The sequence below is a fragment of the Telopea speciosissima genome, chromosome 7, assembly GCF_018873765.1.
Source record: "Telopea speciosissima isolate NSW1024214 ecotype Mountain lineage chromosome 7, Tspe_v1, whole genome shotgun sequence".
NCBI classification, from domain to species: Eukaryota; Viridiplantae; Streptophyta; class Magnoliopsida; order Proteales; family Proteaceae; genus Telopea; species Telopea speciosissima.
Window position 1 is genome coordinate 50,377,564 of NC_057922.1, and position 27,010 is coordinate 50,404,573.

At 40.3% G+C, this 27,010-nt stretch overlaps 1 protein-coding gene across 1 annotated transcript; it reads left to right on the plus strand.

The window, feature by feature from the left end:
• Window positions 1-4,576: 4,576 nt before the first annotated feature.
• On the plus strand, window positions 4,577-26,208 carry LOC122667657 (protein CELLULOSE SYNTHASE INTERACTIVE 3-like). The gene is made up of 7 exons (XM_043864026.1): window positions 4,577-4,653; window positions 4,962-5,061; window positions 5,380-8,479; window positions 17,054-19,598; window positions 24,791-25,245; window positions 25,575-25,691; window positions 25,787-26,208. The coding sequence occupies exons 2-7, from the start codon at window positions 5,000-5,002 to the stop codon at window positions 25,946-25,948; spliced, it is 6,441 nt and encodes a 2,146-aa protein (XP_043719961.1). The 5' UTR covers window positions 4,577-4,653; window positions 4,962-4,999; the 3' UTR covers window positions 25,949-26,208.
• The last annotated feature ends 802 nt before the right edge of the window (window positions 26,209-27,010 follow it).

The following is a 27,010-nucleotide window of genomic DNA, read 5'->3' on the forward strand; positions in this document are numbered from 1 at the left end:
AAGTAGATCAATTTCTAACTTTGCATAATTAAAGAAGATCTATTATCAATAGACGGAGTTACACTTGCAACTCTAAGGTAACCATGTTTTTTCCTTATGAAATTGTTTCTACCTCTATTGGGTCTGAATGAAAAATGTGTTACTTGATCCAATTCCAATGCACCATCATGTTAAACCCAACACTCCACATCACAAATGATGGTTAGAGATGACAATAACTACTCACCCAACTTCCTTTGTAAATGGATCGAAACTGCCATCCATGATGATGATATATGGTCGGTTGTGGGGAGGTTAAGATAAAAATCAGGGGTGGGTTTGGTTGTGGGGAGGTTAAGTTGGCAGTGGGAAAGTTTAAAGATCTCGATCCCATGTGTTTATTTGGGATAGAAGCTGATAGAGATTCGGTTTGATATTTCTTGAAAATCAAGTTATTTCTCATCCAATGGAAATAGGACGTGTAAGAAAAATATGGTCAAAATGTGATTTTAATCAGATTTTTGTAAAGCTTGGGTTGGTGATAAAATCTTTAGTCAAATCTTAGAGGCTAATGTTTTCTTTTTATCTGTTTTTGGATGAAAGTACGATTGGTCTACAAACATCCTCTCCACCAAGCTCTATACCCTCGGCAAGGGTGGTGCCCTTGTTACGGCCTTAGGGGCCCTGTTGTTGCGCTATTACTGATGGAGCCTGGTCCGCTAGCTCTTACAAAGGTGGCCGTGGCGTTATAATGCTGGATGATTCTAGATCGTTTTTAGTGGCCCGTTGCAAAGCTTCGATTGGTAGTTCTGCCGCGTCCCTTGAAGCTGAGGCTGTCCATGATGCTGTCCTTCTCGTTAGAAGGCTCCACTTGCCTAGGTTGCAGATTCTTTCAGATTGCCTCTCGATTGTCCTTGCTCTTCAGGGGTTGCCATCTACTTTGGACTTGGCAGCAAAGATTGTGATTGATGATATCTTGTCACTGTGTAGTAGTTTTTCTTTTATTTCTTTCTTGCATGTTTCTTGAGACCGTGTTAGAGGAGCTCATCTTCTTGCTAAATGAGCTTCTAGGTTTAGCTTGTCTCGGTACTGGTGGTCCCTACCACCCCCCATTCTTGTACATTTTTCAGTCGACCAGAGTTTCTCTGTTCCTGATTTCTCTTAATAAAATTTTTGGTTCTTGACCAAAAAAAAAAAAATCTTAGAGGCTATTATTGTGAAAAAATTCAGTTTAACTTGGTGAAATCATCAGATTTTGTTGAGGGTGATTCGAACAAGAAAACGAGGCAATGTTTGATATGCATTCTAAATCTATTTTGCATTCTCAAATTATGAAAATAAGTGTTCTTATTTTTTGAGAATACGAAATCGACCAAGGATACATACCAAACACAGCCTAATTTTCCAATAATGCCACAAATGGTTAAGATACCGAGTTGACTCAGACATTCCCAACTTATTCAACGAGTTTCATCTTAAAAAATAACCCACATATATTTTAACATTTATCAATTTTTTTTAACTCATTCTACCGTTTGCCTTTGAATGTAGCTACGTACAATGTCTACATTCATAGTCAAATAATAAGACACTAAATAATAAACAAGTGTTTGAATCCCATTTGTTTATATTTGAAAAGGATAAATAGTTTTTGTTTCTATCTGCACCATCTTTCACCATCAATCGTAGTCTTCGTAGGTTCCACACAAGCAATCATTTTAATAATATTTTCTTCCTCACCTTCCATTAGAAAAAGGAAATCACATTATAAAAGTTAAAAAACCTTTTCAATGGTTAAATATGCCTTGCCATAACAAGAAAAGAAGCTGCATCACGAAACACCCAAAGCTTTTTTTTTTTTTTTTTTATCTTTTCTTTCCTTTTATTCAATCTTCTGGACCCTTCTATACTTCATCTTAGAGTAATAGTGTTCAACCTTGGGTACGAATAGTCTAGTCTTTGAGACTCTGTTTTTCGATTTGAACCCGCAACCACTAGGTTGCTATGGAGCAACTTTATTGGTGTGCTGAGGTCTACCCTTTAAACTGACTAGTCTTTTAGTACTTGAATTAAAATTCATGGGAATTGTGTGAAAATGCATGTAGTAAGATTATGAGTTGGATTACAATTTGATAGTTAGAAAGCCACAATAACACTTGCTCACATTCTTTAAATGATTGTCCTATTTTTAAAGTTTTATGCTCCCATTACTCTTTTTGTGCAAATCTAACATAAATCATTGTGGTGCATTAGTAGAGAATGAAATATTTAAACAAGGATATTCTTATTTACACCGCTCAAGGTATCAAATAATTTGTAGTCTTACTTATTTGCCTTTTTAGTATCATTAGTAGAGAATGAATTATTTAAACAAGGATATTCTTATTTACACCGCTCAAGGTATCAAATAATTTGTAGTCTTACTTATTTGCCTTTTTAGTATTACATTTTTTAAATAAAAATAAATTTTGTAATGTCCATATTTGAAAACTAGGTTTTTTTTTTACTCACTTCATCTTTAAGAATAATTTGGTGACTCGGCCGTTTCAAACTCAATCAAAGCAAGTCATTATTTTTAATTTTTTTAATTCAATAAAAATGTATAAATTAGCAAAAAAATAAGAAAAATACAGAAAAAAAAAATGGAAAAAAACCAGATAAAATAATGAATTACATATCAATGCATTTTGAATTTAAACCATTGAACAAGAGAAGGGATTCGAAGAGTTAAGGGTTTCTTACTGTTTTAGAATACAAATTTACTATTTTATTCAACTCAAATTCTAAGTGAATCGGCTTTATGATTTTTTTTTTAAATGACTAAACTCGTCGTGTTTGTCATGACTCAGGTAAAAATACCGAGTCTTATTTGACTTGGACGATTTATGACCCAATCTTGTCATTTTGATAAAGAGCAAAAAAGAACATAATCTCTGATGCAATGAGCATCATAGAACCATATCGAGGTCCTAATTGTACGAATTTGGTATTTTTAAAAACCTTTTTTTACCCTCAACTTAAAAAACTTTTAGAAATAAGACAAAGGACAATCAAAAGATATTTTTGAAAGCCTTTTTTATCTGTACGAATTAAAGAACTTCTAATTCAACTATTGAAGTGTGATTTAGATACTCTTATTAGGTAAAGTTTTTAATTGATTGACAACTTGGGGGAGGGGGGAGGGGGGAGGGGGGAGGGAGAGAGGGTTACACTATTCTACATCACTATCATGGTACCACATAGAAAGGGATGTAGTCTTAGATGTTTGAACTCCTCTCTCCATGGCAAGGCTGGCAACTGGTGCTTCTGACAATGTTAAAGGAACCACATTTATTCTATAAAATCACCAAAACTTTCATGCATTGTACCTAATTGCATTGCAGACATTATTGTTATTCATTCTTTGCCCATACAAACCAAATATTGGGTACAATTATTAGAGATAACCATACTAGTATTGCCTCTTCTACCACCATCATCATTAAGAAATGGACACTTAACTGTAACCATATATATATGCCAGAGAATATGTAACAACACATCATTATTGCCTCCTAATCCACACTATTACTCCCAGCCTTGTCCCCACTCTCCCACCCAAAATTTAACAAATTTCATTAATGATGGTACCAAACTTAATAGATCTATCAACTTCATTTTTTTTTTCATTTAATATGATAAATCAACCATGTGACATTATTGTACCATTATGTGAGCTGCATTATCCTTTAGTTTTTTTTTTTATTTTGTTTTATTTTTAAACTCGACACCATTGGATGTCGCATCTATCGGGTGCTAGCATTACACCATGGGGGAATTGAAGAGGATTTTTTCCTTCTTCCAATTGGTACTCAAAACTCAAGATTGTTAATATCTTACAATGTAGTAATTAAGATCGAAAGCAATAAACATAATGTAGCAGATTTAATCACATAATTTTCATATAAATAACTGAAGTGCAAAGGATTAATTTAAGATAAGAAAGTTAACCAATAAGGTACTAAGATTTACGAATTTAGTAAGAAAAGAGAAGAGAGAAAAAGAGATAGAGAGAGACTCTGTGCTGCGTTTTCTCTTCGATGGGGATACCAATAGAAAGAGACTCATTTTTGTTTCTCTCAAGAGTTTCAATTTCGATGTGGGTTGTCTGCTAATGTGATTTATTCCATTTAATTCATTATATTATGTGCCTGTTTTTGTTCTCTATAATATATTTTATTCGTTTTAGGTGTTTAACAGTGGAGAAAACGACGTTTAAGTTCTGCTATGTTCTTCTGATCCGATCTCCGTACTGTTCGGGTTTTATTATTTTTTTACTTTTTTTTTGGGTTCTCTGCCATTTCTGCTGGATGTGACAGAATTTATTGCATCGTTAATGGAGGAATTCAACTAATTATTACGAAGCTTATATCTTTTCTTTTTAATGGTTTTAAGATTTGGGGTTTTGTTTTTGGGGCACTGATGGTCTCTTTGTTGCTTTGTAGTGGGTGATTGTTGGAATTCCAAGGGGGACTTACTGTTGTGAATCAGCATTCCCTCTGTGTTTGTTCCTCCTTTTCATGGATTCTGTAAGGATTGGACGCAGGGAAATTGAGGTGTAATGCTTCTCTGGCGAGGAGAAGGAGCTATTTTGACGGGTAAAGTTACTTCGACATTTGCACATAAAGTGGCTGGGTATTTGATTTTTTCTGTCTCTCTTATCTCTGTGATCTCTTCATGTGGTGGTGAATTTGGTTGCGTTTTTGGTTTGTTTAATATGAATTCCTTTTTTCTTTATCCGTTTTTATTGTCAATTTACGGAAGTGGATAGTATAGGAATAAAGGTGGAACTGGAAGTTTTCTGGGTTAAAATTTTTTTTTTGTTTTATATTGTTCAGCCGGGAATTTCTTTTCTTCATTGTACCTCCTATTCATTCAAATTTTGGGATTTGGGAGATTTATGGCTAGTTTGTGTGCTTGAATTTACTTAATTTGATGCATAGGGCGCCGTGGACAAAGCTGGAGCTGATAATTAGTGCGAATGTCAAAGTCTCCTTCCCCTGAACCAAGACACCGAAGGTCCTCATCTAGTTCTCAGCCTAGGTCAGTATTGCTGTCAAAACTTGATCTCTTAGTCTCTACTAACAATGAGTGATTTGGCAGTAAATCATGTTCGTGATTCGATTGCCAATGCCTGATGGCCTTTTGATTTTTAGATCTGACTATGTTATACTTAAATTAACATATAAATCTCACTCTAGCCTTGCATTTGAAATCTTTGAATCAGTTTATCTAATATGTGGAGCTTTTAGTTAATTCGAAACCAACTTGGAACTTGCTTCTGAAAATTTCAACTGATTTTAAACTTTCCTTGGGTAAGAAATGATAATTCTGATGATGAATTAGTTCTGTTCTTCTCAGAGAATCAAATGGGGCAGCAGCGATGGATGATCCAGAGTCTACAATTGCTACAGTTGCTCATTTTATTGAGCAGCTATACGCAAACATGTCCTCACAACATGAGAAGGAGCTCGTCACAGCACGTCTACTCAGCATCTCCAGAGCAAGGAAGGATGCGAGGATGCTTATTGGTTCCCACACACAGGCAATGCCTTTGTTTGTATCCATTCTGAGGAGTGGTACTACTGTGGCGAAAGTTAATGTTGCTGCAACTCTGAGTTCTCTCTGCAAGGAAGAAGAATTACAATTGAAGGTACTTCTTGGTGGATGCATACCACCACTGCTTGCGCTTCTGAAGTCAGAATCATCCGAAGCCAGGAAGGCAGCTGCAGAGACAATCTATGAAGTTTCCTGTGGTGGACTATCAGATGATCATGTCGGTATGAAAATTTTTGTGACTGAAGGTGTAGTGCCCACTCTTTGGGATCAGCTCAATCCAAATATCAAGCAGGACAAGGTGGTGGAGGGATTTGTCACTGGGGCCTTGAGGAATCTTTGTGGGGACAAGAATGGTTACTGGAAGGCCACACTTGATGCAGGAGGGGTAGATATTATCATTGGGCTTCTTTCTTCTGATAATGCTGCCGCTCATTCCAATGCCGCGTCTCTTTTGGCTCGTTTGATGTCGGCTTTCAGTGACAGCATCCCCAAAGTTATAGATGCTGGAGCTGTTGAAGCTTTGGTTCAACTAGTGGATCGGGAAAATGATATATCAGTTCGAGCCAGTGCTGCTGATGCTCTGGAGGCTCTTTCATCCAAATCAACTAGTGCTAAGAAAGCTGTGATGGATGCACAAGGTGTACGTGTCCTTATTGGAGCTGTAGTGGCTCCTTGTAAAGAATGCATGCAAGGGGAGGGTGGCCAGGATCTACAGGGACATGCAATTCGCGCTTTGGCAAATATTTGTGGTGGAATGTCTGCTCTAATTCTTTATCTTGGAGAACTATCTCAGTCCCCTCGCTTGGCTGCTCCAGTTGCTGATATAATTGGCACACTTGCTTACTCACTAATGGTCTTTGAGCAAGCATCCGACGCCAAAGAACCATTTGATGCAACACAGATAGAAGATATTCTAATAATGCTACTAAAGCCTCGAGATAATAAACTGGTTCAGGAGCGTGTCCTTGAGGCTATGGCTAGCCTCTATGGCAACATGTACCTCTCAAGGTGGCTCAATCATGCAGATGCAAAGAAAGTGCTTATAGGACTCATTACCATGGCCTCAGCTGATGTGCAGGAATATCTGATACTCTCGTTAACAAGCTTTTGCTGTGATGGATTGGGTGTCTGGGAGGCCCTGGGAAAGAGAGCGGGTATTCAGTTACTAATATCATTGCTGGGATTGTCCAGTGAACAACATCAAGAGTATGCTGTTGCAATGCTGGCAATCTTGACAGACCAATTTGATGACAGCAAATGGGCTATCACTGCTGCTGGTGGTATTCCTTCACTAGTGCAGTTATTGGAGATGGGATCTCAAAGGGCAAGGGAAGATGCAGCACATGTGCTGTGGAATTTGTGTTGTCACAGTGAAGATATACGTGCCTGTGTTGAAAGTGCTGGAGCTGTCCCGGCATTCCTATGGCTTCTAAAAAGTGGTGGACCAAAAGGACAAGAAGCTTCAGCTATGGCACTTACAAAACTTATCCGTTTTGCTGACTCTGCCACCATTAATCAGTTATTGGCTATGCTCCTTGGAGACTCACCAAGTTCGAAGGCTCACATTATTAGGGTGTTGGGTCATGTGCTTACGATGGCATCACACAAAGATCTTGTGCATAAGGATACTCCTGCTAATAAGGGCCTCAGCTCTATTGTCCAGGTTCTCAACTCTTCAAATGAGGAAACACAAGAGTATGCAGCTTCTGTTTTAGCTGACCTATTTAGCACCAGACAAGATATCTGTGATAGTCTTGCAACCGATGAAATAATTAACCCTTGCATGAAACTCTTGACCAGCGAAACTCAGGTTATTGCAACTCAGTCGGCTCGGGCATTGGGTGCATTGTCCCGTCCAAACAAGGCTAACTCGACAAAGAACGTATCTTATGTTGCAGAAGGGGGTGTCAAGCCAATAATCAAGCTTGCAGAAGGGGATGTCAAACCATTAATTAAGCTGGCAAAAACTTCATCCATTGATGCTTCTGAGACTGCTGTGGCTACATTGGCTAATCTGCTGTCTGATCCTCAGATAGCTGCAGAAGCTTTGGCGGAAGATATTGTCTCAGCTTTGACAAGAGTACTAGGGGAAGGCACTTCGGAAGGCAAGAAGAATGCATCACATGCCCTTCATCAATTATTAAACCATTTTCCAGTTGGGGAAGTACTTGCAGGAAATGCTCAGTGCCGTTTCACAGTTCTTGCAGTTGTTGATTCCTTATCTACAATGGATTTGGAAGGAACTGATGTCACTGATGTTCTAGAATTAGTTACGTTGTTGGCTAGGACAAAACAGAGTGTGAACTTCACTCACCCACCATGGGCTGCTCTTTCTGAAGTTCCTTCGAGCTTAGAACCACTGGTTCACTGTCTGGCTCAGGGGCTTCCTCCCTCACAAGATAAGGCAATAGAAATTCTGTCTAGGTTGTGTGGTGATCAACCAGTTGTCTTAGGTGACCTTCTGGTTGCCCATCCAAACTCGATTGTCTCGCTAGCTCATAGAATAATGAACTCATCCAGTTTAGAAGTGAGAGTTGGTGGTGCTGCACTACTCATTTGTGCTGCGAAGGAACACAGAGAGAGGTCAATGGTTGCACTTGATGCATCTGGGTTTCTAAAGCCTCTCATTTATGCCCTAGTAGATATGATGAACCGTAACTCTAGCTGCTGCAATCTGGAAATTGAAGTCAGAACCCCCAGAGGTTATATGGAAAAGACTGTATTCCAAGATGGGGATGATTTTGAAAGTCCTGACCCGGCCACTGTCTTGGGGGGAACAGTTGCATTGTGGTTGCTGTCAATAATTTCTTCATTTCATGAGAAGAACAAAATCACTGTCATGCAGGCTGGTGCAGTGGAGGCTCTTGCTGATAAACTTTCATCTTATACTGCAAACTCTCAGGTACTTTCATGATCTAGTTCATCCTCACGTGCTTTTGCCCTTTTTTTTTTTTTCTTTTTTTTCTTGTTGTGTGTTTTATATCGTCGTAAATCAGATTAAAATATTCTTTGCTGATAAACTTTATATTAGCAACTTTGTTGGTGGAAACGTTGTTATCAGTGTTCTCAACTGTCAGTGTTATCAGTGTTAGCTAAACACCTCACTCTTTTGGTGCATTAAATAAATCTATGTAACCCGGGTATGACAATCGATAAAAGTCACAAACCATCGATAATCAGTAATAGAAGAACAACGGGCAAGGCCCCACATATCAGAGTGAATACAAGCACCACAAAATAAATCCATGGGATTACAGTCACGGTTTAAAGTATTGGTATCGGGTATCGTATCGGTTGGGTGATTTTAACAGACATTGTATCGTATTAGAGATATATGTCGAATGGTGTAGAAACACATGAAAATGGTCAAAATACACATGGAAATACACTTTTGGACACAATGATCACATTTAAATCGGTCTCGGTGATCTCCACAGTTTGGCCTTGGCCTCTCCCTCCACCTCTCCAATCTCGGTGGGAACTAGAAACGAGAGCAGATTTCTCCAATGAGGGTGCAGTGTCCATGGATCCTCTTCTAGTTTCCTCACTTTGCAAGTAGCTACACATTTCATCCGGAGATGGAAGAGGGGACCTCCCTAAGATTTGCAAGCGAAGAGGGTCATACACTGGACCTTGGCCTCATCCTCAGAATTGGACAGCTGGAGATTGCTGTAGTGATCATATTCCTCCCACAAGCTAATAACAGTGTTATAGTAGTCAGATATGCTCCGATCACCCTGTTTCATATGAATGATTTTTTGGAGGATTTGATACACCTTTGCCGAATCATCAACCCTATCAAAAACTTTAGAGACATTGTCCCAAATATCCTTCGCAGTTTCCTTGCTCATAAATCTCCTACGTATCTCAGGTTTCGTGGAGAATATTAGCCAGGTCATAACAGTGGAGTTCTCAGTCTCCCACTTTAGATAGTCTGAATCAGTAGAAGCAGGCACCTTGATGGAGCCAGTAATATACCCCAACTTTCCCCTATTGCGCAGGGATACCTAACGAGACCAATCCAAGTAGTTGATATTGTCAAGCTTCACAATGGAAAGTTGGGTGTTGGGGTTATCAAAAAGGTCATGGTGGGGAGAGCACCACTTAAGCTGCCACTAGAAGCTCCCAAAGATCCACTAACACTAGAGCCATTCCTAGACATGGTAGACATAATGCCAAATACTTCAAAGAAACTCAATATAGTGTCTTGCTCAAATGGGGAGTAACCTCAACCCAACCACAAGGAGTAAACTAGCAGGCAACAAGTAAACAGAGAGCACACTTGTTGAAAAACAAACTAAACACTTCCAATACCCAAAAGAAAGCAGTCCATAGCATCCAAAGTCATAACAATATGTGAATTTTCTACTCACAGTAGCTAACAAGCATTCAAGACGTCACAGCCTCAAAAAAGAGTTTCAACAAGAAAAAACAAACACTGCTGGCGATACCTGTGCAGCATCGAAGATGGGAGCAGTGCTCTCCAATCTGTTCCCTTCACCAATCGAGCCCTTAGGGGCTTAAAAGGCCTCTAGGTGACTTAGATGAGCCCAGCCCCAATGCAAACTAATCTGCCAATAGGCAGAATCGAAACAAGGAAGGGAAAGGCTGGCGGTAACTCTGGCAGCACCTGGGTTCAACTTCTAGGGCTTCAATCCATCTCGCCAGGCAAAGAACTCCCTCCATTCATCAATGCTTTGAAGATTAGACCACAGCCAACCATTCCATGTGAAATACTTTACATGCTATGCTCTCTATGGAACGCTCTACCTTTCTAGGGTTCCATAGAGAGGTAAAGAAGCAAGAAGAGCTAGGTCGACTCTCAAACCTGGTTCTGATACCAAGTTAGAATATGTAAAGAGGTTTGATTATAGTTGGGAAGCAATGATTTACAGCTGAACAAGGAAGAAGAAAGGAAGAAGAGAAGAGAAGAGAGGAAGAAGAAGAAGAAGAGAGGTGAGAGAATTGTGGATGTTAGGAGAGATTTCTCCTAACACCTATTTACTTCATTATTAAACACTTTAGGAATTACAAAGGCCTCCTTGGGGAGGTAAAAGGTAAAGAAATAAAAACATAAAATTACAACTCCATGTGACTAATGTACCCCTAATACTTAAACTCTACACAATCTTCGATTTCAGCTTCTTGGATGATGCAAATGATGGTGTTTTTCCATAGAGTTAGTCGTTTTTAGGTGTTGAGTGGAAGCCCTAATTTGATTTGTGGGAAAAACCTAGTTTAGAACCAATTTTTTCAAGGTTTCAAGAGTGGCTGGAGAGTGGTTTTTCTGCCTCTGCACTTGCTGGGTCAAAGAGAGTACTTTTTGGTGACTTTAAATGGAATGTATCGGCTGTATCGATAGTACCGATATGTATCAATATGTATCGGCCAATACATATCGATACATATCGAATCCATAGAGTCGGGAATGAAGGACGTATCGATATGTATCGAGCGTATCGTATCGTATTGGCACATATCGTATGAATATGCTGCGATACTGATAATTTATCGATATGTATACTCTATACATGTTATTTTTTTTAAATAAAAAGATACGTATCACACTGTATTGTATCGATACCCTATGATACCGATATGTATCGGCTGATACGATACGATACGATACAGTGCGATAGTTTAAACCCTGATTACAGGGCTGAAATAAACTAGGGAAAGTCTTAACCAAGGTGCTAACAGATGGATGGCCTAAGCGTCTATGCCAAAGAAGTAACTCAGATGAAGGTGCTGAAGGAGAACCGGTCTGATGAGCTTGACCCACTGAAGAAGTGTCATCATCAAGCAAATAAAGACCACCATATACCCTACTACAGCCAATCGTTTTCTTCGTCACCAGATCATGAAAAACACAGTGAGAAGGGAAAAAGTCACTTTACAATTCAGATCAGTGGTAAGAGGGTTGATAGAAAGAAGGTTAGAAAAATCTGGAACATGAAGAACAAATGCTAAGGATAAAGAGGGAGAACAAGTGATAGAACCCTTTCCAGAAATTGAGGAGAGGGAACCATCAACCACTCTAACCTTATCTTTACCAGAATAAGAGGAATACTGAAAAAGAGGCTAGAAGAGCCAATCATTATGATCAGTGGCTCCGGAATGAATAATCCAAGGAAGAGAGACAGCCGATGCACAATGACCACCAAAAGGAATACCTGAGTGCACAAGGTGGGAGTTAGAGGAAACCAGAGTAGATGTAGAGGCGGAAGCGGGAACAGTGGAAGGCTCCAAACGAGTCATCAAACGCCTAAGCATGGTAAGCTCATCTTGAGAAAGAAAGGAATTGGTACTAACAGGTGCAGGTTTAGAAACCTCAGTGTGATGTGCAGCCTGGAAGGATCAACCATGGCCACGACCTCGCGAGGAGGAGGTAGGTCGGTCATGTAGCTTCTAGCAGAAATTCTTGGTATGACGTTCCTCACCGCAATAGTCACACTTGACCGTTTCCTTATCAGAAGGGAAACGATCACTAGAACGATCACTAGAGCGAGGGAGACAACCTTTAGGTTGAGTGGACCCAGAAAGTAGAGCTGAATGTTCCTGAGTAGTGAGCTGTAACATAGCATTGGGGCAGCTGTCCTCCAACTGGATCAATGAATAAGATTCCTCCAATGTAGGGAAAGGATCTCGGCAAAGTACTTGGGCACAAATCTGATCATACTCAACATTCAGCCCAACCAAAAATCGTAAACCCGAAATTTATCTTCCCATTTCTTGAAGGCAGTAGCATCGACAGTACAAGTTGCTTGGAAGATGTCATAAAAGTCGAGTTCCTACCACAGACTACGCAACTCATAATAGTATTGGGAAAGAGTTTGGTCCTTCTGCTTGGTTTCAATAAGCTTCTTGTGCAGTTCATATACCTGGGCATCATTCCAAACCTGAGAGTATGTGTCATGAGCTGCTTTCCAAATCTTGGCTGTAGTATTATAGGAGATAACCTCAAGCAATTTGAGGTTGCATGAGTTGATAAGAAAATCCATTACCAAGAAGTTATCAGAACTCCATTTCCTCTGTGAAGCATTAGTAGTAGTAGGCTTTGTAGTTTCACCTGTCAAATAACCCATAGCCATGTGAATCAATGGAGAGGTAACATGAGCGAGACCACATCAGATAATTGCTCCCATCCAATTGAACAGAGCTAATAGGGAACGAAGGGAAGTCGTTATGAGTCCCATGACTTGACCCTTCAATTCCAGTTGATGTAGTAGAATCTGCTGACATAGTTATCACTCCGGTTGATGGGAGATCTTAGAACAGACAAAGGAGAGATGAAGCCTTGAAGGGATCGACGGTCATCTCAAAAAACTAACAAAAAATCGATAGAGGGTTCAAAACTATGAAAAAGTTAATCCAAGCTCCAAAACCCTGAAAAAGTCGATTTAGCTCCAAAACCCTGATGAAACTGATTGAGACATAGAGGGTCTCTTAGATCATTGTGTAGGAGAGATTTGAGAACCCATGGAAAGAAGATGGCCCTCAGTGGCCTAGGAGAGACCCATTGTGAGCAGTGGTCGAAGGTGGAGAGAGAGAGAGAGAGAGGTACAAGAACAATAATGCCCTATGGACAGATTTACCCTTATACCCATATTACAACAGCTTATATTATATCCTAGGCTTTGCTTATTATATGTTGGTTTTCTCATATTAGGTCATTGTTAGCGTAATTATATCATATCACATTGATGTGATCTTCATGTTGATACTAGCATGATAAATTAATTATATATGCAAAAATTTATATAATGCACGCCTAGGGTGCCTAGGCAATGCCTAAGTGAGCGCCTTGTTGCCTTGGGTCGCCTAGGTGCCCCCCTACTGCCTCTTGGATCACCTGGGCACCCCTCCACTGCCGTGGGTCACCTTGGTGCCCTCAACTGCCTTAGGTCGCCTAGGCACCTTGACAAGTATGCTCCCCACTTTAATAGTAACTAATTGGGGCTCTTATGAGGAAAAAATAGTTACCTACACTACCCCTTTCTAATGGCAGTAGAAACAGGGGCATGCATTTTTCATAAAATTCCTATCTTATCCCTAAGATTGTTAATAAGTGAACGTCAACCAATGTGTGAACACATCTCTCTCTCTCTCTCTCAGAAAGGGTAAATATTTTTCTCACTTTCTTGGTGCCAATCAATCTCTTCACCACTACCTTCTTTATGGGCCTTACCACTAAAGATCGAAAAGGAGGCAAGGGACTGTGTCATGTAATGGGTGCAAATGTAGGTGAGATCTTAATCCTAGTAAGGCTAAAATAAAAACTAAAAATGGATAATCTTCCTATGTGGAATTGTTAGAAAGGGAAGCTCTTGAGGTGGATTGATGATTTGTCAGATTGACCATTAGATTTTAGATAGGTTTCAGAACCCCGCTGGTAAGCCACCTGTTAAATTTGGTGGCCCTATTCCTCTCTCAACTGATGGCCCACTAATTATGTGGGGTTTTCCCCTTGATTTTCCAAAGCCTCTTGTTGATTTCACTTCATGGTTTTTAGAAAAACCTCTATAATGATGCATGGGGACATCAGATTGGTGTGAAATTTGGACTGTAGATAGATTATGACGGTGATTTGGACGACATTTTTGGGCATTTATTGAATGGATTCAGGTACAGGCATGCTGGAAGTCAAAAAAAAAAAGAGTAGGAGATGGGGGCTCCACTGAATGCAAAGCTTCCGTTAAAATATAATGAGGGGAGTTAGCTTTTGGAAGAGGCCACATTAATACTCAAAAGGAAGCCTAGGAGGAAGAATGTAGATCATTCTTACATTTCCTATTACCCATATGTTTTTCTTCTCCCAATCTCAGTCCATCCCCTGTTTCTGGGTAATACCAGACCTAAAGAGTTTTTCTAACTCTCCAGTGGGGAGTCGTTTTGGCCTGAAATTCTGGACAATAGTATCTTACCTTGGAGCGACCCAGCTTGCAGAGTTTGAGAGTTGCAGACTCCATAAACAGAGAGTTTCAACTGAAACTCAGATCTGGTTGCAGAATTTAACCCATTATATTCTCCATCGTTTGGGACTGGTTGTTAGTTGAAATCAAGAGGTCAGGGATTAGTACCTCACCTCTAAAGTCTCGTGGGGTTTGGACGCCTGGATAGAGAGTTCGATCTCCTCAAAGGGTTCTGGTTTCTTCTGCCCTGGTTCAAAGTCCAGAGGTAGATGATAACTCCCCCCCCCCCCCCCCAATTATTTTCTTTTAAGGAATGCATTCCCCTTTTGCCCTCCATTTTTGGTTAAATCGATTATTTCCTTTATTTCTATTTTATTCCAAGTTTTCCCTTTAAGACTCTGCTTTATTACTATATTACCACCTCCTTTGTACACTTCAATATAATTACAGATCTGCTATTATTTCTTGCATTTGAGTTATCTAGTACTTAGTTGGGTCCATCATGAACCAAATAGGGTTTTTGGAGTTTGGACTCCAGGATTGCACCAATAAGATTGAAGAAAGTCAACCTAAACTCTGTTGAGAGTCCTGCTTCTCTATTTCTCTTCTTTTCTGCAATATCTGTCAACATAGTTATCAAGAATCAGTTGTTACAAGAACCTAGATTTTCCTGAAGTCTATCAGTTGGTAGAGAAATTCAGCAAGTTGCTGTCATCTTCGTTCCAGCAGTCAAAGACTCAACATATACTTGGAAATGATAAGTGGATAATTGGGAATGAATGAACTATGAAATAAATGATGGGTGACAGCCCAAACTGGGCCTGAAAAAAACTGAACAGGTTCTGCTATGGCAAAAGGTTGAGTTTCGACTCTAGGCCTTCTTTTCTCTTCTTACTTTTGTTTGTTAACGTGTTGCATGATGCAGTACCATGAGTGATGGTTCACTGCAACATGGTGTAATATTTTGGGTATATTGTCTGTCAATGTGCCGGTACTATGTTACCTGATACAAAATCATGTTGTACGGGATGCTCCACACCAAATTAGTAACTATTTAAAGCTAAGGAATGGCAAGGTGTTGTGGGATCCAGTGCTTAATAAGGTGTCAAATGATGGTTGGGAATTTGTGTACTGTAGCTTCTTGATACAGTTGCTTCATGGGCCACCATGTAAAGGAGTGGGGGGTGATATAAGGTACTGGTTGGCTACTTTTATCCAGTGATGAGAGGGGTCATAATTTCCTTATTGAATAGAATTTGCAATAAGCCTTTCTCTCCTTCAGGGGTGGCATTTGCATGGATTTTAGCCCTGATGCTATTAACATTGGACCGTATCACTTCTGGTACGCTGAAGTACAATTTTGTTGAAGGTGCTGTGCTAATACTGTTTCCCAAATAGCTAGCTACCCATCCCCTGCCAGACCATGAGGTTCCAGCATCTTCAGGGACTGAAGCCATTGTCAATTTTGTTTCTAGCAGCCCCTTACTATTTTACCAAGTTGAGGATATTATCTGGCCATTGGATAAGGTGGTATGAGGATAATAAATAGATAACCTGTAATTGATTTGTGAAAGTGCCAATTTGGCAAGATGTATGGCTTCTTCTTTGTGTGTTTTGAGGTGTCATCGGCCATTTACCATAAGTGTTATTGATATTTTTAGATTATCTTTTCATCCTGGCCTTTTATCTCCTTTGGTGTTCAAGGTTTTAACAGACTTGTATTATGTTAAGAGAGTAATCATAAGATTCCTTTTGGTAAGTTTAGAAACTTGCCAAGAATCTGCAAGTACTTCCCATCCATATCATGGACCTGGGCCATCACATGAAAGGTGTTCCTGAAGTTGATTAATTGTCTTTTGTGGAAGACCTACGGTAATACTATATATATATATATATTTTTTGTGGTGTGCCTTGTGAGGAACTGATCTTGTACCTAGATATTGTGGATGATGAATAATATTCTGTTGCTGTTTCATGTTAAATCTTATGTTAGCATTCGCTGCCTAAAAGCTGGAACTGTTAGGGAAGGGCAATGTCAATGTATACATCAACACTCCCCCGCACTTGCAGGCCAAGATCCCATGGTCCTTGCATGTGGAGCTCACGTGGCATTTCCTTCGCATAACACCAAGGGAGAAGAAATATTGGGAATACTCTTCCAATGCACTTCCCACGAGTCGAACACGTGACCTCCCTGCTCTGATACCATGTTCGCTACTGTTTAAACTATAAACTTGAACTGTTAGGGAAGGGCAGCGTCAATGTATGCATTAACATTTAGAAAAATTAATACTACAGATTGAAGTCACCCTTCTTGTTTAAAATATAACATATGCAAGATATTTCACTAATCCCTGGCTGTCAGACCATGGAAGAAACATTCTTGCAATTATTTTAAGTGCATGTATCTAGATTTGCTACTGTGATATGTGAATGTTTGCTAATTGTGACTTGTTTCTTGGCTTTTTTCTTTTGTAGTTATTATACATTTTCATTTATATTTCTTATTCTGAATTGCATCTGTGAGTTGTTGTACCTGCACTGAAAGCTCATTTTCATCACAGGCAGAATTTGAGGATACCGAGGGCATTTGGATTAGTGCCCTGCTATTGGCCGTTTTGTTCCAGGATGAAAATGTTGTTCTATCTTCTCCAGTGATGCGGATTATACCTTCACTCTCTCTCCTACTCAAGTCTGATGAAGTGATTGACAGATACTTTGCTGCTCAAGCAATGGCTAGTCTTGTTTGCTGCAGCGACAGGGGAATGCATCTTGCTGTTGCAAATTCAGGTGCAGTTGCAGGGTTAATTACTCTGATTGGTTTCATAGAATCAGAAATGCCCAACCTTGTTGCTCTATCTGAAGAATTTTCTTTAGTACGCAACCCTGAACAAGTAGTTTTGGAGCGCCTCTTTGAATTTGAAGATGTAAGAGTTGGCTCTACTGCACGCAAATCTATACCGTTGTTGGTTGACCTTTTGAGACCACTGCCAGATAGGCCAGGTGCCCCTCCAACTGCTGTTCGCCTGTTGGCATGCCTCGCAGATGGAAGTGATGCAAATAAACTGGCTATGGCAGATGCTGGTGCTCTAGATGCTTTAACTAAGTACCTTTCTCTGAGTCCTCAAGACTCAACTGAGGCCACTATATCTGAACTATTGAGAATCTTGTATGGAAACCCTGCTCTGCTTCGTCACGAAGCATCACTAAGTTCTTTGAATCAACTCATAGCTGTTCTACGTTTGGGCTCAAGAAGGGCTAGATTCAGTGCTGTACGAGCTCTGCATCAGTTTTTTGATGCAAAGAATATCAGAGAAACTGAATTGGCCAGGCAAGCAATCCAACCATTGTTAGATATGCTTAGTGCCGGTCCAGAGAGAGAACAACAGGCTGCTCTTGTTGCTCTGATCAAATTGACTTCAGGAGATTCTTCAAAGGAATCATTATTCACTGATGTAGAAGGGAACCCGCTCAAGTGCCTGTACAAGATTTTGTCATCCTCCTCGTCATTGGAACTAAAGAGAAATGCTGCAGAGTTCTGTTTTGTGCTTTTTGATAATTCAACAATGCGAGCAATGCCAATAGCTTCTGAATGTATACAGCCTCTACTATCCCTAATGCAGTCAAATACTGGTGCAGCAGTGGAATCCGCCATTTGTGCTTTTGAGAGATTGTTGGATGATGAGCAACAAGTTGAGCTTGCTGCAGCATTTGATGTTGTGGATCTTCTTGTTGGCTTGATTTCTGTGTCAAACCATCTACTTTCTGAGGCAAGCATCAATTGTCTTATAAAGTTGGGGAAAGACCGTACTAACTTAAAGTTGGACATGGTAAGGGCTGGAGTTGTTGATAACTGTCTTGAGTTGCTCCATGATGCACCTGGTTCACTATGCTCCTCAGTTGCTGAATTGTTTCGCATTTTAACAAACAGTAGTAAGATTGCAAAAAGTTCAGTTGCTGCTAGAATCATGGAGCCTCTTTTCATGTTTTTACTCCGCCCAGATCTTAGTGTGTGGGGACAGCATGGTGCTTTGCAAGCACTAGTGAACATTTTGGAGAAACCACAGAGCCTTTTAACTCTGAGCCTTACTCCAAGTCAGGTTATTGTACCTTTGATTTCATTTCTGGACTCATCTTCTCAAGGCATCCAGCAGCTAGGCGCTGAATTGTTGTCCCTTCTTCTAGCTCAGGAGCATTTCCAACAAGATATTACAACACAAAGTGCAATCATACCTCTTGTTCAGCTTGCAGGAATTGGAATATTGAACTTGCAGCAGACAGCAATAAAGGCTCTAGAAAGTGTATCTACAAGCTGGCCAAAGGCAGTTGCTGATGCTGGAGGTATTTTTGAGCTCTCTAGGGTTATTATGCAAGATGACCCTCAACCACCTCATGCATTGTGGGAATTAGCTGCATTGGTTCTCTCAAATGTTTTGCGGTTCAATGCTGAATATTATTTCAAAGCTCCGTTAGTGGTCCTTGTGAGAATGTTACAGTCAACACTGGAGAGCACTATTACAGTAGCTCTCAATGCCTTGATTGTTCAAGAGGGGAAAGATGCTTCAAGTGCTGAACTTATGGCTGAGGCTGGGGCAATAGATTCAGTACTCGACCTTCTAAGGTCTCATCAGTGTGAAGAAGCATCTGGAAGACTACTTGAGGCTCTATTTAACAATATAAGGGTGCGAGAAATGAAGATTGCCAAGTATGCCATAGCTCCTTTATCTCAGTATCTGTTGGATCCACAGACCAGATCGCAGTCTGGCAGGCTTCTTGCAGCCCTTGCACTTGGTGACCTCTTTCAGCATGAGGGACTCGCTAGAGCTAGTGACTCTGTATCTGCATGTCGTGCACTTGTTAGTTTGCTTGAAGATCAGCCTACTGAAGAGATGACAATGGTGGCAATATGTGCATTGCAAAACTTGGTTGTGCACAGCAGGACAAATCGTCGAGCTGTTGCAGAAGCAGGTGGCTTATTGGTAATGCAGGAACTCCTGCTGTCTCAAAATTTAGAAGTTGCTGCACAGGCAGCACTGCTTATCAAATTTTTGTTTTCTAATCACACACTCCAAGAATATGTATCAAATGAGCTCATCAGGTCCTTGACAGGTATGCCATTTTTGAAACTGTTCGGTTATACCTATTTCTCTTTCACTTCCATATTTTGGCATCATATATTCTAGGATGGTCTTGACCTTGATTCTAGTGGCCATCTAATTGCCCAAAAGCTGGGATTACAATAACCAGCAATGATCTAGAACAGCAGCTCAATCAATAACCATCAATTAGAGCAATACCAGCAGCCTGGTAAAGGGTGATCAGATCTTATTGCAACTCTGGCCACAATGTTTTTCAGATGTATGGAATGGGTTACCAAATTTAGCAGTGAATATGACGGTTAAAATCATAGTTGTCAAGGCGATGAGGTGAACTAAGACGGTGGAGGGGCACCCGCCTAGCAGACCAACGCGTCCAAATGTTATTCCCCCCCTCTTTTCTAACATCCTTTAGTATGCTGCAACATATACCTTATATATATTAAACTTTTAAAACAAATTAGTGAAGAAAAAGTTAACTACCAAAAACATAAATAATTGATCCAGGAATAACAAAAAACATAAATAATCATAGAAAAGAAAAAAAAAGGAGCAGCACTAAATCCATAGCCGAACTAATATTGCAGGCTTGATCAATCAATATATGCAAACAGCTAACTAAGAGTTGTTTTTTTTTCTTAGGTTGAATTCAAGAATGAAAAGGGTAATCAAGATCATTCCAATTTTCAGCACTCTCAGCATGAAGATATATTATAACAGCAAGTAAAACCAGTGAGAAATGTGAATGTACAATTGCAAATTGCAAAACGGAAAATAGACACAGTAAATTAATTATGTAACATAGACGATAGTAAACTTGAACAGAATTTGTAAAAAAAAAAAAAGACAATAGAAAAAAAAGTAAGAGTCAAGGCGACAATGGTGCTGCAGTAAGAAAAAAATAAATTAACAGAGTCTAACGGCAGTAGGGAAAAAGAGGGGAAAAAAAGAAGAACAATAAGAATAAGAAGTGCAGAGTGCTGCCAGAAGAAGAAAAAAACCAGAATTGAAGATGTGGGAGAAGGGGAAAAAAAATAATTATAGAAGTAGAACAGGATGAGGAAGAATAAAAAAAAAAAAAAAAACTTACCATAAAGGGTGCCGCCAGAAAGAGTGCTGCTAGAAAGGGGAGGGTACCATCGGAAGGAATGCTGCTGAAAGAGTTCCTCCGCCGGAAAGGAGAGGTATCGCATCAAGCAATCCACCAACCAGCATCCTGTTCAGTATGGTTTGCAGAGCGTTAAACTTTGGAGAGGATATTAAGAATTACAGACCCCATGTAATTTTGCATTTTCAAAGACTCACAGGTCCCCCCTTCATCTCTCCCCCTCTTTGGAGCATCCCATGTCCAACCTGCCACCCGATGACCCTCCCCCTCTTTCTCTCCCATCTTCTCCTACCTCCCGCCATCCCTCTGCTGGTCCCCGTACCCCCGACCTGTCTTGGTCCTCCCTTTTCGGCAACTCCAAGTCTTCTTCTGGAGATGGCCATCGATTACATTTTGTTCCCCCCACCTTTATCGGTTCCACCAAGATTGCCCAGTACGATTCTCTCCTCTTGGACAATGAAGCACACAAATGGGCAACATGCCTTGTTGGGCATTTTATTGGCAGCCATCCTCCCTTCCCCATAGTCAGAACCTCCCTCTCCAAGCAATGGAAACTTATGGGTTCAGTCGAGACTTACTTGCTTGATAACGGCTTCTTTATCTTCAAATTTTCTGAGGAGCTCGACAAATCTCGTGTTATTGAAGGTGGCCCTTGGAATGTTGGTAGGAAACCTATCTTCCTTAGGAAATGGAATCGATACCTGCAACTCAACAAACTCGTCCTCAGCTCTATCCCTCTCTGGGTTTCTCTACCAGGGCTTCCGCTTCACTTCTGGTGTGAGGATGGCCTCAGCGTGGTGGGCTCTGTACTTGGGAAGCCTCTCTTCTCAGATGGAAGAACAAAGAAACAAGATAGGCTCGCTTTTGCTAGAATCTGCGTTGAAGTTGCCACCGATGTCCCTTTACCGTCCTCTATCACCGTCACCGATAGCAAAGGATTTTCCTTCCAGCAATCTGTGATTTTCGATTGGGCTCCTCCCCATTGCGCTACCTGCAAAGTCTTTGGTCACTTGCTTGGAAAATGTCCGTCCCTGACTTCTCCTCCTTCCATTTCTCTAGGTTCTGAAATCAACCCCCATCCCTCTCTTGAACACCGTGACCCCATCGCTCCTCCAAATCCTCTTACCCCTGCCATCAGCCCTTCCGCCTCCCCTGGTATCCCTAGCTTGGCCTCGTATAAGGCCATTCCATCCCTCTACCCCCTCCCTTCTTTTCCTCCCCTTGTGGAGAAGGTGCCCCCTTTTCTTCTCCCTCTCGAGGTCGTCGCCGTCGACGGACTCGAAACCCTACTCGCTGTCGTGGCATAGTTTCCTTGTCTCCGCCTCCTCGTCCCCCTTCATCTCCCTCCTGTCCGTTGGTCCCTGCTGGCCCAAGGACCGTTGGTCACAACCGTTTCCTTCCTCTGGTCTCTTCGCCTGATCCCTCTGTTGCTTCTGCCATCTCTACTCTCCGTTCTGAGACGCTGGCTCTGACTCCTTCCATCACCGTCATGTCCCCTCCTAGTCCAGCCCATTTGAACCTGGGGATCTCAAATCTCCTCAAAGCTCTTAAGAAGCCCTTTCTGACCCTTCATTCCTCTTTCCCTTCTTCCCCTTGTGTGGACCCCCCTGTGGCCCCCACTCCTCTTCCCTTACCCTCTTTGCCCAAGCCCATCTCCGCTTTGGCTATTCCTGCTGGGCTTAATGGGCCTGCTTTTACTCCCCTTGAGGCCCACCTTAGTTTGGACCTTACCTCCAATGCTGGTTCGCTTCCCTTTGTGCCCCAGCGTATCGCCCCCCTTCTAATTCGTGTCTTTCGTCGGCGCAGCCCAAGCTCCCCTCCTTTCCCTAAGCTTCGCCCCTACCTTGCCTACTCCCTTTCCTGTCCGGAGAAGGTTTTGCCTTTGAGTTTGGACATCAGAGATCATGCTCTTTGCCGCGAGTCTTTGGACCCGGGTTAGTGTGAGTTTGTCGAGGCTGGTCTGGGTGCCTTTTGCAGTCCGGGGTCTGCCCATCCTTTAGCTTGTTGCTTTTTGTTGGGTTTTTGCCCTCTTTTTTACAAGTTCGTCCATTTTTTGGTAGAGCTTTGTAATTTGGTTCGTGCTTGTTTGTATTCTTTCCCCCCCCCTTTCTTTCCTTTGGTAATGAATTTTTTATTCACCCAAAAAAAAAACTTTGGAGAGGAGAAGAATGTATCGAACCAAGTTCGATACTAAATATTGTACATTTTTTTTTCCAATTAACAAACTTATTCAGTTCTCATTTGTACTGTAACATCTACACAAATCAATCTAAGTACAAGAAATAACATAAATTTATAAAACAAAAAGACATATTTGAACAAAGAAGTTAGTGCCCAGGGTGCCAAGGTGTCCCAAGGCGCCCAGCCCCTGAAAATCCACTCCGACGACTAGGCATCACTTTGACAACTATGGGTTAGATTGGAAGACATTAAAGAGTTATGAAAATAGAAAGTGGCTTAAATTTAGAAACTTAAGGTTAGAAACAGAAGAAAACCGCAATTAAAGTGAAGAAATAGTAAGTTTAAACAAAATAAAAAGTAGAAGAGTGAAAATAGCAACTAAGTAACAAAGTAACATGAGAGTGTAGGAATAGAAACTAGAAGAAAATAGCAACTGAGCCATGAAATTTTGCTGCCATAGGACACCACAGGAGGAAAGAAAGTACTTCCAATACCAAGGATTCAACAGACTGTTTGGTTGTGATTTCTGCAATAAGATGAGATCTGAAACTGAGAACAAAACCACAAGAGATTAGTGAACAAGATATAAATAAAAAACCCAACAGAAAACTGACGAAAGTTAATATGCACCGGGTGTAGATATTGGAGAAATCTGACTTGTTAATGGAAGAAGAAGAGAAGATATGTTAGGCTTCTCACCCAACTGCTGAGAAGGAATCCCACCAACTCCAGCCTTGGCATCCCACCAAGGTTTCCCTACTGCACCCCACAATAGAGCATTTAAACCATACTCTCTCTCAGAAATCAGCATGCATAAGCTTGACAAATTGTTCAAATTACTGGGGGTGGGTATGAACCCGTCCTCTTTATTTATAACTTCATGGAAATAAGCAAAATATGACCCCCATGTGTTGAAGGAGGAATCTCTTACAAAGTAAGTTTTCCACAAAAACTCTTCTAGAACTTAACAAAATAGAAATTAACACTAATCCCGTATAAGACTCAAATCCCTCACATTTGGATTTATAGAATTTGCCATTACATTACAAAACCAAAAAAAGTATTAAAGTCATGACCCATATAACCCAACAGACCCTCAAAATTAAGCATATTGGTATATTCATTGTCCAGTCTGGAGACTGGCTTGCTGCTGGCCTTCTTGTTCTTCTGAACTGCATCAGATTCTTTAAGAATCAAAGTTCATTTCATATATTTTGTAAATTTCCAAATTTTCGTAGTCTTCGGATTTGGGAGCTACTTAAACTTTTATCTTGTGATGTTTTTTCTTGATGTTTGTACTCATTATTTATTGAAGTAGGCAATTGGTTTTCTTCGTCTGTAATTGATGACTGTTCATCAGTTCATGCTCGCTTTTATTAAATTTATCGAATCTGTTTTTCCTTACAAATTTTACTCTTTAGTTTCAATTAAGTAACGGACGCATTATACCTCTTTTTTTTGTCCGGGGGGGGGGGGGGGTTTGGTGGGATGTCAATTTTCAGGTTCAAAGTCTAATGGCCAGTTTTAGATTGTCACACTTAGGCTGATAGATTTTCATCAATCATTGCAAACCATATATGGTACTTTCACTTGGTGAGGACCTAAGAGATCTTTAAAGCCGAGGTCACATGAATTGCTAAGTGGACTTTACCACATGTTTTGGAAGTGTGATCTATCCTGCAGATCACAGTGGGATCAACTGGCCAACTAATCATCTGGAATGTTCACATGCTTTCCAAGATAAGCACATCAGCCATGAAAATTGGGTGACCTACCATCTTGGAAAAACATGAAAGATTTCAAGCTGTGAACCAAGAATTCCAGATTGAACAAATATGCCTGATCTGGTGCTTTATTTCTCTTTAACTAATCCTGGTTTAACTATTGGATTGGTGATGGAAACTATCGTCTTGCAGGTCCATTGGAGAAAGAGCTGTGGTCCACAGCAACTGTCAATGTGGAGGTCCTGAGAACCATAAATGTGATATTCAGCAACTTCTCTAAGGTCCACGTCTCTGAAGCAGCTACCCTTATTATCCCACATTTAGTAGGAGCACTGAAAGCGGGAGATGAGGCTACCCAAGAATCTGTATTGGACACCTTATGCTTGTTAAAACAGTCGTGGTCAACCATGCCAATAGATATCGCCAAAGCTCAAGCTATGATTGCTTCTGAAGCAATTCCAATTCTACAATTGCTGATGAAAACTTGCCCACCAAGTTTCCATGAAAGAGCAGACAGCCTGTTACATTGCTTGCCTGGGTGTTTGACAGTCACTGTAAAACGTGGAAACAATTTGAAACAAACCATGGGAAGCACAAATGCCTTCTGTCGATTGACCATAGGAAATGGTCCACCACGACAGACAAAGGTAGAGTGCCAGAGCAGACCTAACAAAATGTCAAGATATGTTTGCTTTCTCTATATGAGTTTACTGTAGATCAATTTTTTTTTAATTCCAAAATATATTCATCATACTACATTGCAAGATTTAAGGAAAAAAAATGGCTCTAGATGATGCCCCTGAGAAACTCCAAGCTTTAAAAAATTTTCCAAGTAGGTCTCATGTTTTAATCCTTAAACATGGTGGCTTTTCAGAAATATCAGTGTTATTTCAAAGATTCTATGGATGGGTATTAAATGCCTCCATTAGCATTTTGAGTAATGGTTCTCATAGCAGTATCATTCATGTTTTTTCAGGTTGTGAGACACAGTACTTGTCCGGAATGGGAAGAAGGGTTTACGTGGGCATTTGACGTACCTCCAAAGGGACAAAAGCTTCACATCCTCTGCAAAAGCAAAAATATGTTTGGGAAGGTGTGTAGACTTGTAGATTTTTTTTTTTGTTTCACTTTCCTCTAAATCTTGGTATTTTCTTACTGTTTAGGATGTGATGTTGGTGTGTCTTGCAGTCAACTCTTGGGAGAGTGACTATCCAAATAGATAAAGTTGTGACAGAGGGTGTTTATAGCGGGTTATTCAGCTTCAATCAGGACAACAACAAAGATGGTTCTTCTAGAACACTAGAAATCGAGATCATCTGGTCCAACAGGATGTCAAAAGAGAGTACATGAATGGGAAATTCAGCATATCTCTGTTTATACACTCTAAGAGGCACAGAGTCAGTAAATCAACCAGGTTTCTCAAGAAGCTGATCTGTGTGGGATATAATAATTGGTATCGATCCCAATGTGTTGCAGGTTGGTTGGTTTGCTTGTAAGTATTGCTTCATGAGGTCCAGTTTTGTAGTGTGAAAAGTTAGGTTTCTGGGTTGTGAAATGTAAATGTCCAATTTAAGTTGCAGAGTTAGGGAGTCCAAGAGCTTCAAGTGTAAGAAGATCAAAAATGGAGTTTTTAATCTCTTACATTTTTTGTTATATTTGGTTGGAGGGGAGAGGGGTGTGGAGTTAAGGAGCAGTAGAGGGGGGATCGGAATTCAGGAATGTGGAGTTCATTGTACAGAATCTGTAGATACTAGTGGATAAAAAAAAAAAATAAAAAAAAAACTTTAGAAAGAATGGGTCTTGAGAAATGTCTGCACAGGTGCTTGTATTGTGTATTGGAAATATATAGATGTAGAAGTCATTCTTGATAATGGAAGATTTATTATTCAATTAATAACCCAATATTTCCATTACCCAACAAAAGAAGCCATGATAATATATCTTAAGTTGGCAATAACAATCATGTAGTTAGGGATGTTAGATTCGGATGGATTCGAATGTGGATCGAATTCGGATTTTTGGCCATCCGTTTACATCTCTGTCTTGTGTAACATAGACCTTCTTCCCCCTAGCGGATACAGTTCATTCTCTATCCATATCACTTAGATCATGATTCTCTTTTCCTCATATTCTAGAACCTGTTGAATCTTTAAAAGCCCTCAAGATCATTATTATTTAATTCTTATTTTTAAGTAATCCAATTTTTTTTCAGACAGATTTTTATCGGAGTATTCGGATTTTTTTCCGAATATCTCTAAACGAATACGAATGTCTCTAAACGGATACAGATTCGGATTAGATTCAGATTTTTAGTTATCCATTTACATCCCTACATGTATTATAGTTTCCATTCATATTAGGGTTTTATTGGTAAAATTAGGATGGAGATTGTTTACGAATCTGTCCTATCTT

What these genes read in the sequence shown, in the direction of transcription:
- LOC122667657 (XM_043864026.1), top strand. Translation starts at nt 5,000, where the DNA reads ATGTCAAAGTCTCCTTCCCCTGAACCAAGACACCGAAGGTCCTCATCT. An exon ending in CTTATACTGCAAACTCTCAG is followed by an intron (nt 8,480 to 17,053) that starts GTACTTTCATGA and finishes TTTTCATCACAG; the next exon opens with GCAGAATTTGAGGATACCGA. An exon ending in GCAAAAATATGTTTGGGAAG is followed by an intron (nt 25,692 to 25,786) that starts GTGTGTAGACTT and finishes TGTGTCTTGCAG; the next exon opens with TCAACTCTTGGGAGAGTGAC.